General features: G+C 39.9%; 1 protein-coding gene across 12 annotated transcripts in view; it reads right to left on the minus strand.

The window, feature by feature from the left end:
• cadpsb (Ca2+-dependent activator protein for secretion b) overlaps positions 1–3,000 on the minus strand; it is an 89,499-nt gene extending 86,499 nt beyond the window's left edge. For 4 of the 12 annotated variants that reach the window (XM_016671331.1, XM_016671316.1, XM_016671328.1 and 1 more), the window contains exon 1: positions 2,025–2,996. In XM_016671331.1, coding sequence (XP_016526817.1) covers positions 2,025–2,357 — 333 coding nt within the window. In that variant the 5' untranslated portion in view covers positions 2,358–2,996. Of the gene's footprint in view, positions 1–2,024 lie in introns of all 12 variants that reach the window. The other 8 variants (XM_016671338.1, XM_016671337.1, XM_007551331.2 and 5 more) reach the window with 5 other exon arrangements.
• Positions 3,001–10,839: the final 7,839 nt, after the last annotated feature.

Genomic DNA, 10,839 nt, shown 5'->3' on the forward strand with positions numbered 1-10,839 from the left:
AGTAAGCTAGCTGAAAGAAAAAAAAACACTACAATAATCCGTCACTCAGAGAAAAGACAAATGGGGGAAATGATTCTTGTCGCAAAAATTACAAATTGTGACATGATGGAAGAGTGTCACCCTTAACCCTAATAAACTTAAAGCTCCTTTAAGTTGAAAAGCCGGGAACCTTACATTAATATTTTTCAACTTATTTACATTAAAAACTGCATTTGACGGGATCGAATTATACATATTGTTTTAAATTTGAATCAGTCTGTATAAATGGTTTGTGATGGACTAATTTGATTTGACAATATAGTTCTGATATGATTTGGATAACCACATTTGGCAGATGTCTTTATTTTTGTCGATTGCTAAAACGTATTAGTCTTACAGACATTTCTTTGTTAGTGCCATGAAACTATTGCATTTTTCCTGAAAACTATTCCATTGTAATTCTGGTCCTGCATAGTCATAAGACGAATAAAAAACAAAGAGCCATATCTACACATTAGCTTTAAACTAAAAATGCAGACTGATAATGTGATGTAATTAACGCAAACTTTTTCTGTGAATTAAATCCTCCTTTATTAACCTCATAACTCAACTCATTTCACCTTCATTGAAAAGGTTTTCTCTCTGTCTAATCATGTACAAGACTCCACAGTTTATCTCTAAGAGCTGATTTCGCACGCCTGTTTAGAGGCAAGGAGCAGACATGTGAAGCTCTTTGATTTACCGGTCTGACATCCAGCTTCGAATTGTTACCCAGATTCTTGCTCATCCACAGCAGAGGACTGTCCGTTGGCCACCAGAAATCAGAGTGCATTACTGAGTAATCTACATGCTCAACTGGACCACAAACAAACAAATAAATGGAGACGTGGTGGTTTCTGCTTCCCACGTGCAATTGCGTGTGAGTCAGCAGAAAATCCAGACCATATGGTTCAACAGTGTCTGGAGTAAGGGAAGTATGGTCTGCTGTTTGAGCGAAAAAAAAACAAAAAACAAAAAAAAAAACAAGCAGCTTCAACTGCATTTATAGTGATTTAGGATAATAAACTACGTGAGGATAGACTAAGATACCCAAAATTTTCAGGATTCATGTAGAAAATAACAGCAGTTTTTTTGCGATATAAGCCACGACACTATCATGTAAGCTTTTGTATTCGGCGCAGAAACAGGCATATACACCTATTCTGGTGTAAAAGTAAGAACAGTGACAATATATGGAAGGCTCCTCCCCTACAGTAAGGCCTGTGACTTTGACAATAAGGACAACATGACCCAAAACTGGCTCCAGCATCAATGGAGGAACTCAGCAGGAGGGTAAAACCAGGATGAGGGCTTTATCTCGTTTATCTAACTATGTTTTGCTTGGGAAAACAGTATTAAAATATGATGTGTGGAGTATTTTGAGGCAAATACATGACAGGATACCTTTCAGAAGTAAGGCTAATCTATAAAGGGAGAAAGCTAGTAAGGGGGCATCCTAAGAAGGTGTGTGCCTTAAAGTCACCTTGGGAGGCCAAATTAAAGGGACAAGCAAATAGCTCCGAACTGGACGGGACATGTAGCCTCTATACGGACGCATAAGTGAGGGGAGATACAGGCCAAGTAGGACAAATGACAACGTCCTGCTGTAAATCGTCATCCAGCGAATCCTGAACGCCCTTTCTGTTAATGAGCTTGCAGGGCTGGAGGAACATGAAGTGTAGTGAGTGTGCACCTCTGCAGCACCACCAGTCCCTTCACTATCCGGGGTTTTGCTTCCATGTTCCTGTCATGCTTCGAGAATTGCAAACATATATATTTTTTTTTGCGTCAAACCTCCTCCCACAAAAAAACAAAACAACAAAATAACCAAAGTGTGCTTTCTTTCACTGGGACAGCGCACTATCCGATGGGCCTTGTGGCCGTACCTCCCCCTCTGTTTCCCAGCTTATCTAGGTCATCAATGACAACATCTGCGGACTGGAAGAAGTCAATTCATCACCAAGTAGTTACAAACGCTGCCTTCAGTAGCGACGGAGGGGCCTTACCTTCTGCTGTCGTCTTGCCATATCAGTCGGCTGCTTTGCATTGAAGGGGTATGCAATGCATCGCATGACAAAAACATAGAGCTGCAGCTTCTTTTTGCGCTCTTCCTCCTCTCTGTGCAGCTTCTCCAGGTCCTCTTTCTCCTCGCTGACGGCGGACGGGCTCGGGCTGGTCGGACGGGCGCTGCTGCGGCTGCTGCTGGGCGCCAGTCCACCAGAGCTCTCGCTGGTCCTGCTGGGAGAAATGCGGGACCCAGCCTGAGGTGCCATCGCCTCTTTGCTTTCTTCTTCCACTATCCCATCAGACTCCTCTTCGCTGGACGACGGATCTAACATCTTGCTCTAGAAGGGATGCGTCCCTGCTACAACCTTGCAGACTGATATCCCAGATGGCAGCTGTGTCGCTTCCTTACGATCCCTTGCCGAGATTTAAGGGGAAATGCTCCCGAAGTAGAGACAGGGATCAGGCCCCGATCGTACTTAGCTGAGAGATGTCAGCAGTACGAGTGGTTGCTGGAGGAGGTTCAGTCTGCTCCACTCTCAGCTTTCTCCGCCTGCGCCGAGCACCCGATGCTTACGCGTTTGCCCTGTTTTATTGGTCGGTCGGTGCTGCGGATGTGAGAGGGGGAGGTGAGAAGGAAGCAGCGGGGAGGGGCAGGAGGGGAGTTTAGTGTAGCTACAGATGAGGGAACTAGAGCTGCCTTTTCTCTGGTGAAAGCGGGAGATGGCCTCTCCCTCCAGAGACCGAGACTGCCGAGGAGCTGTCCGTGGTGCTGGTCCGGTGAAGAGGAGCAGAGAGGATGCATGTAGAACGCACGGCTGGTCATGTGCTGGAGATCATGTCATTCTGCGGTGGTACACCTAAGATGGCTGCCACAGGGTTTCTCATGCACTGTCACTGATTGAATTCACTGGCTTGAATGGGGAAACGTTGTTGAACGCAAGGACAGAACAGCAGGGAAGAGCAAAGAGAGCAAAATGTCAAAAATGATCCCTGAATGTTCCTCCCATGCAGTTTGTTGTTGAGGGGTGGGGTGTGTGTGTGTGTGTGTGTGTGCGCGCGCGTGTGTGTGTGAGTCAGTTGCCAGTTGACAAAAATGCCAACTGTTGGTGCTACATTTTCCTGAAAACTGATTATCCTTAATCTGAAAACCAGCATGAGGGACGTTTACATTTCCTTTTGTCTTCAGGATATTCAATTGTTGATCAAAATTATACACGTGGATTCATAATAGTATTTGTACCTCTAGAATAAAAAAATGTTAAAATAAAATCATAACCAGAGAACACAATGCAGTACATAATGATAAAAAAGGTGAATAACAATGTATACATTTTTACACAAAACTCTGAAATATTTGGTGTTTGTATTCAGCACCCTGAACTGGACTGGAACCACATTTCAGAACTACATTTTTCTGCACTTATGGATTAAAGTTTTTGCATGTGTCTCTACCAGCTTCATAACTTTTAAAATTAAGAATTTTGTCATGTTTTTCTTGGTATAATTGTTTAAACATTAGCAGACTGAATGGAGAGTGTCTATGAACATTATGTTCCCCCTCTGAGCTATGTCAATACACAAATGTTTCTTTAATTTATGACCTTCCTGCCTCGACTATTACTTTTAGTGGACAACTGTATCTTGGCAGGTTTGCTGTTTGGCCATTTTCTGTACATTTTCAGATGAATTATTGAACAGTGCTCTGTGAGATGTTCAAAACTCAGGATGTTGCTTTATTTCATGGCCCTGCTTTAAACCTTTCCACAACTGCATCCCCAAACTGTCTGCTGTGCTTCTTGGCCTTCATGACGTTTATTGCTCACTCATATTCTCTTAACTAACCTGTAAACTCATTGCAGGCAGCTGCATTTAACTTACAGATTGATGACTTTATCTATTAGATGACATCTAAATGTAACTCTTTGCATTTAGATGCAAAGAGTTAGGAGTGGATTTTAATTTGAATATCAAAGTTTATTAAAAGAAAAAAAATCTAACTTGTGCATATCTTTTTCTTGAATTTTACCAACAGAACAGCAATCAAAGAAAACACAATATTTTCCAACGCTTGTATCCATGCAAAATAAAGAGATCCCAAAAGAACTTAAGTAAATACTGTTGGACACAAAACAAGCTAAAAAGCAGATAAAGTCATAAGAAAAAAATTCAAAAACTTCAAAAAAGTCACAAACAGAATAACCACTGACAACAGGCACTGATTTCTTTAAATGATTAAAAATTGTAACCAGCCCTACACAGCAAATTCGGAAGTGTCAGATTTCCAGTGCAAGTGTACATGTTAAAAATACAGTGTTAATTCAACAACATGAGTGTTAGTGAGTGTTAGTTTCCCTAACACTCACTAAAGAGTTCCAAAGAGTTAAACAAAAAGCAATTCAGTCCAGTGTTGATTTCTAAATTAACTCCAACAGTCTAACTTGACACTTTTACACATATTTGTAACATTACATCCAGGAAGGAGCAACAGACAGGATAGGCGTTGCAGCAGGACATACAGGAGACCCACATGGAAGGTAGAACATGCCTTCAAATTCTCTTTATAACCTGAAATGTGAAGAAGAGCCCTCTCCTGTTAAAACTGATACCCCAGTAGGTTATATAGTAGGGTGCTCTATTGTTGACTCATGGTTGCCAAAAACCTTACCAGACTGACTGATTTTAGTGACATAGTGAGTGTAAAATATTGAATAAAATGTTGTGCCACATGAACAAAGCTACAAATGAATCGTCCTTATTGTCTCCAGGTGCATTCTGGATAAAACTTGTCACCAACGTCATCATCAGTCACTTTGCAACAAATGGCAAACTAGCTAGAGCATTTCTAGGGATTACGTTAACATGTTTTGAATTTGTGGTGTTTCATCATTAGTGACCAGTAGCCTGATTTTTCTGTTCTCTTGGTTTGTTGTACTTCATGTCAGATGGACTTCAAAATGACATAGTCGCTCTTTCTGATGAAGAAACTTGTTAGCTCCGCTGTTGCGTGCATGTCCATGAGGTAAGGTTAAATTATCATGAGCTCATTAGCCCCGCCCCCCGGCCGACGCCATCTTGTTCCGCTACTGCGTCACATGTTTCACATGTTTGCCTGAAGAGCAGAGGCAGTAGTATAGCGTCTTGTCTGGAGCTTATTATAACAAGGTAAGTTCCATGTTAAAATGATCATGTTTTTGACTATTTTTTATGGAGGCATTATTTTTCCGTTTACACAAGAGTATCGATTCATATACATAGTTCGCTTAACGTACATTTGTTTGGCTATCACAGTACGACTATTTATTATCTTAACCGAACATTAAAGCTGTCAGGAAAATCTGGAGGCCATTTGAGATAACATTATTTAGCTGCGGAGGTCGTTTTCTTTAAGTTTTTGGCTGCAGAGTGCAAAATGGGGGAGTGGCTGTGCTGGTCCATTGGCTTGATCTAAGCCACAGGTGTCAAACTCCAGTCCTGGAGGGCCACTGTCCTGCAACATTTAGATGTGCCGCTGCTGCACTACACCTGAATACAATAATTAGGTGATTAGCAGGACTCTGGAGAACATATCTACGTAATGAGAAGGTAATTGAGCCATTTGACTCTGGTGTTTTGTACCTATGGCACATCTAAAAACTGCCAAAATGTTTTCTCTTTGTTAGTGTGTCATGTTGGTGACTGAAGCCTGTTATAATGACTCCAACACATTTTTTCAGACAGGTTGGCACAACTTTTAATGCTGTCCAAAATTTTTCTATAAGCTGACTAATTTCTTTAGTAATTATTTCTGACTTTTTTATGCTTCATCTTGTAAACCAGGTGGGCAGAGTAATTTGAATGAATATGATGGTGACACACACAGGTGAGTCTGATTAGTTTTGTTCACACTTCTTTTTAAAATATTTATTTATTATCCTAATGTTTCTGCTATATTTCCTGTTTTTCCTTCCAGGCTGGAAGTCTTCCTCCTTCATGTTGGCGAAAACAAGAGCAGCACCAAAGACACTTCACCATCAGTGAAAGTTCATTGGCCGCTTCCAATGAACTTTCAAAGCACACTTCACCTTCAGTGCAAAGTACTGTGAATGCATGACCTTTGTTGTATATTGCTGTCAGTGCTGTTTGATGTTTTGAAATAAAAGTAAATTATATTCTCCGAATGGTGCTGGTGTTTTTGTAGCATCTAATGTCTTAAAATGAATTTGGAGATTATTGATGGCCAGTAGTTTCTGGGGGGGGAAAGGTTTTAATTGCTCTAGTGGCTTTTATTTGGTAGTAAATTGACAAAAGAAAGTGAGTAATGAGAGAAGGGGAAGAACGGGACACGAACCCACAACAGCCACATTGAAAACAAGCGCCTTCATATGTGGGCTGTGCTTAACCCCTGCACCACCACAACACATCTGGCCAGCAGTATTTCAAAACTCAGATTTCTATGTTAATATATACTTCACACCGTTCTGTGTTACATTAAGATGTTCATAGTGTTAACTTTTGACAATATACACTAGTTGTTGGGTAGATTAACACTGAAGTGTGTATTTGATTTCAACTACTGTGAGTGTTGATTCAACTCTATCACAAGTAACACTTTCAAAAGTGTAACTTCTACACCATCCAGAGTGGACCAATATAGACACTTTCAAAGTGTTCAATTTAACTCTGTAAGAGTTGATAGAACACTTCCAAATTTGCTGTATGCAGAGAGAAGATAGAAAACTGGAATAGTTTCTAAAAATAAAATGTTAAAGAGCCTGACACTGTTGCTTCGAAAGGGAAAAACAGTGTTAACAGTGATTTATGAGAGTCTTGCACAATTTTTTTTTTTTTTTTTAAGAATCAGTAGTAAATGTGAAGACGCATTGGTTTTCTGGAAGCAGAAAGCTCTCATCGTCTTGCTTGATGCTGGACTTTTTATGTTCTGTTTTGTTTGAGTGCTTTGTGAATTTACTTAAAATAGGGAACCAATAAAATCACATTTACTGGTGACTCTGTAAGAGCCTCAGCGTTCTCAGTGGAAAGCGAAGACGTTTCCAGAAGGACAACTGTCTCTGCAGCAGTCCACCAATCAGGCCTGTGTGGTAGAGTGGCCAGATGAAAGCCACTCCTTAATTAAATGCACATGTCAGCCCATCTGGAGTTTGCCAAAAGGCACCTGGAGGATTCTCAGACCATGAGAAACAGTTCTTTGGACTGATGAGACAAACATTGAACCTCTTGTTCAAATGCCAGGCATCATGTTTGCATGGCTCTTCATTAGGCCAATATCATATATAACAGTGGCAGCATCATGCTATGGGGATTCTTTGCAGCAGCAGGATCTGATCTGACAGACTAGTCAGGATAGAGGGAAGAAATGAATGCAGCAATTTACAGAGGCATATTTGATGTAAAGAAGAATCTGCAGGAGTTTCCAAATAGCACTGACTGTACATATGAGATTGAGAGTGTAATTATATCTGGACTAAGTAGTCAAGTTAAGAGAAATAAATAATTTCTTTCAAGAAAGCATCTATCTGTGGACAACAGATACCCTGAAAATCAAAGTGATTTGGGGGCTTTTGCAACACAGATTAGGTAGATATGACCAAGTCAAGATGTGGGATGGTGATAGACTTCGACTAAAGAAGAGTTTATGCACAATGATGCAGAGAGGATGAAGAGGCCTGTATGCTTTACCTCTGAGATTAAATTGATTCTGACAAGCTGGACTGACTTGGCTGCCTCTCCAGACATTCTTTTTCACACAACCTGTTCTTGGGGATGTTTTTTTTGGGGGGGGTTGTTTTGTTTTGTTCTGTTTTGTTTCTATGGACGAGTAGGGAGGATTTCTTTCATAAAAGTATTTTTTCAGCTCCACAAAGTGCTTCATATCCTGCACCAAGATCAAACAAACCGAACATAACAAAATAAAGCAAGGTACACAAAGGTAAAAAAAAGAAATTAAAATAAATAAATAAAATAATAAGAAAAGCTTTAAACTTTGCCTTGTGTCTCTGTAGATGTTTTCTTTGGGATAGTTTAATAGAACAATGTCTGACACTGTTCGATGAGGTGATTTGTTGATGGCATGTTTTAGTTTTTTTCAGACTCACGCCATTTAGCTCCATTGGAGAGGACAAGCACTAATCCCTGCATCAGAGCTCCTTAAACCTTTTAAACATTAATAATTGACTGATCTTCTCTGCTCCTGTGAATCTGCTCAAAGTAGATTGTGTACGCATGACATGTCAGTGCTCTCATGATTCACATTGCAGACCAACGCCCTGTAAGTCTGCGTGAGCTTGCTTTGCTTGGGAAAATACAGAGCTTGTAATGTGTAAGAACCTGTTTCATGTTTCAGTTATATGAATCCCAGCAGTTAGGACAAAATTATTTGATGCATTGCTTTCTGTTTTAACCCTCCTGTTGTCATCAGGGTTAATTATATCATAAACTAATTACTCCAAAGGAAATTAAATGTTGTCACAACTCATATCATCTATTTATCTTTAAAGACTCATCGCGGACGGTTATGCTGTGGGCAAGAAGGATGTCTAATAGCAGTCAGTAATGCAACGAATCTCAAGAGGTCTCTGACTGAAGATTATTGCTGTATGATTGTCCCATGACCGTCGCGATATGGTAACAGCTCAATTTCTGGACAGCAGAGACGATATCCCACAGTAACATGCCCTAGATGACACCATCCAGCTGTTAGCAGTCACTGCTAATCCACCTCATTTGCTTTTGTCTCCACAATTTAAATTTCTTTCTGGACATATCACTAGAAAAACTGGCCAGAGAGATGTTAGGACATTGACCTATCCACGATTCTTGCCCATTGTGGTCAATGGAACAAACAGTTATTTCCTGTTTTCTTTTTCTACTGTTTCCGGGTCTCCAGTTGGTTTTGTGTTTTGAGTCTTTCTCATGCCGTGTTATGTTTTGTGTGTGCATTGTTGTTAATTTTCTGGTCTCTGTGTGATTACCTTCTGTTCTGCCTTTCATTTATTAGATCCCCTCTGTCTCTGTTTGTTTTTTTAATTTTTTTTTATTTTTTTTAGTCAGCAGCAGAAAACCCCACTGGGTGCCACTCAAGTCTGTGAAGAACCGGAAACCTGAAGCAACAACAGGCTTAACAAAAAAATGACTTGATGAGTCTCGATTTCAGCCACAATGTAAGTACTGTACCTACCCCTACTGCTTTACATTAATAGGTGAATCTGATTGTAGTAGTATAGTAATATACTACAGCAGGAGATTATGTTCATGGATGTACACCTGGCAAATTTGCAGCGATGCTGTCATATCAATATGGACAATAAGGAGTGTTTCTGGCATTGGACAATGTTGAATCTATGCTGTGAAGAATTAGTGCTAAATGCAGTTCAGGCTCTGGGTACCTAATAAAGTGACCAGTCAATGTGTGCAACATTTATTGGAGGGAAAAACGTAAGTGTCCAATATGTCTGCTTCAGAGGGATTTTTCTGGTAATTAGACATCACATGCGGAGCCAAAAGAAGCTTAATAACTTCTTTAGATGTATGCACAAATTTAGACATAACTGTCACATGGACTTCAGAGGAAAGAAAAAAAAAACTGCACCAGAAGAAAAATGACTTCAGAGATGAGCTAAATGCTTTGAACTTCCTTTGACCCCTGTGCTAGGAATTCATTTTTAATCACTCTGATACGCTGTCAGAAATAGCCTATCTTAAGCCGATCTGAAAGTCTTTTTGACCTGATAATGTTCTTTTCATTACACCTTAGCTAGTGGCAAAATGCAATTAAAAACCTAAGAAAAGAAATTAAAGAAAATCTTCTCTGCTGGCACAACCTATAGGGTCAATGAGACACATTTATTGATTTAACATGCGTGCTGCTACGAAGCTGTCTTAAATGCCAGAGAAATGCACCAAATAGCTGCAACATCACAGACTCTGCATAATAAGATATTCATGACTTCCCTCCATCACTTTCCCTCATTTATGAAGCCTCCTGGCTATTCTTTCTATTTACGGTTCCATGCTGGATATTTTCTCAGACTGCTGAAGCATAAGTGGGAAGGTGTGACAGAAAGGGTGCAAAGTTTTTTTTTTTTTTTTTTCCCCAGTCACAGATTTATCTTTTGCGCTTGAGTTCAGGCCGTTTGGATCTCCATTCCTCGTTATAGACAAGTGCTTGGTCTTCAGTCATCAGCAGTAAGCTGCAGGTTTAACTGCATTAAAGTGCTTGTCAGAAGAACAACACAGAAAGAGAGGGAGAGTGTCGGAGCCTCTCTGAAGTTTACTGGGGAGCTCTTTGAAATATTTAAATGCCGGGCGCGTTTTTAATGTGAGATTGATGGAATAGGGTCAGTGTCAGCATTGCAGCTATTATGTAGCTGTCTCAGAAAAGGACTTCCCACCCAGCCAAGGATGACGTTTAACACTTTTCACCAGGAATTTGTTTGCATCCAGAGGGATCTGATACTTTGAGATATGTAATATGGAGCTATTGTTTATTTGTAAAAGCTTCAAAATGTATGGAGCCTTAGGGAATAAAAAAAAAGACTCAGAGATGGAAATAGGTTCATGTTGTGCATGGCTTCAGGAAAAAATCTATTTTAAAGAATTTACAATCTACAAATCCTTTTATATAACCCAATGTTATACACCCACACCCAACCATTTTAAAATATATACATATATATTTATTTATTTCATCATGTTTCCTTTTTGACATTAATCTCACATTGAATTTGAGGTAAAATCCCAAAAGACTCAGCAGGTTTTTCTCTATTCATAACAAAAAAAAACAAACAAAAAAAACAGAACTATTTCTAAAGCCCATAT

This window comes from Poecilia formosa, unplaced genomic scaffold (genome assembly GCF_000485575.1).
Source record: "Poecilia formosa unplaced genomic scaffold, Poecilia_formosa-5.1.2 Scaffold2, whole genome shotgun sequence".
In the NCBI taxonomy this organism is placed as follows: domain Eukaryota; kingdom Metazoa; phylum Chordata; class Actinopteri; order Cyprinodontiformes; family Poeciliidae; genus Poecilia; species Poecilia formosa.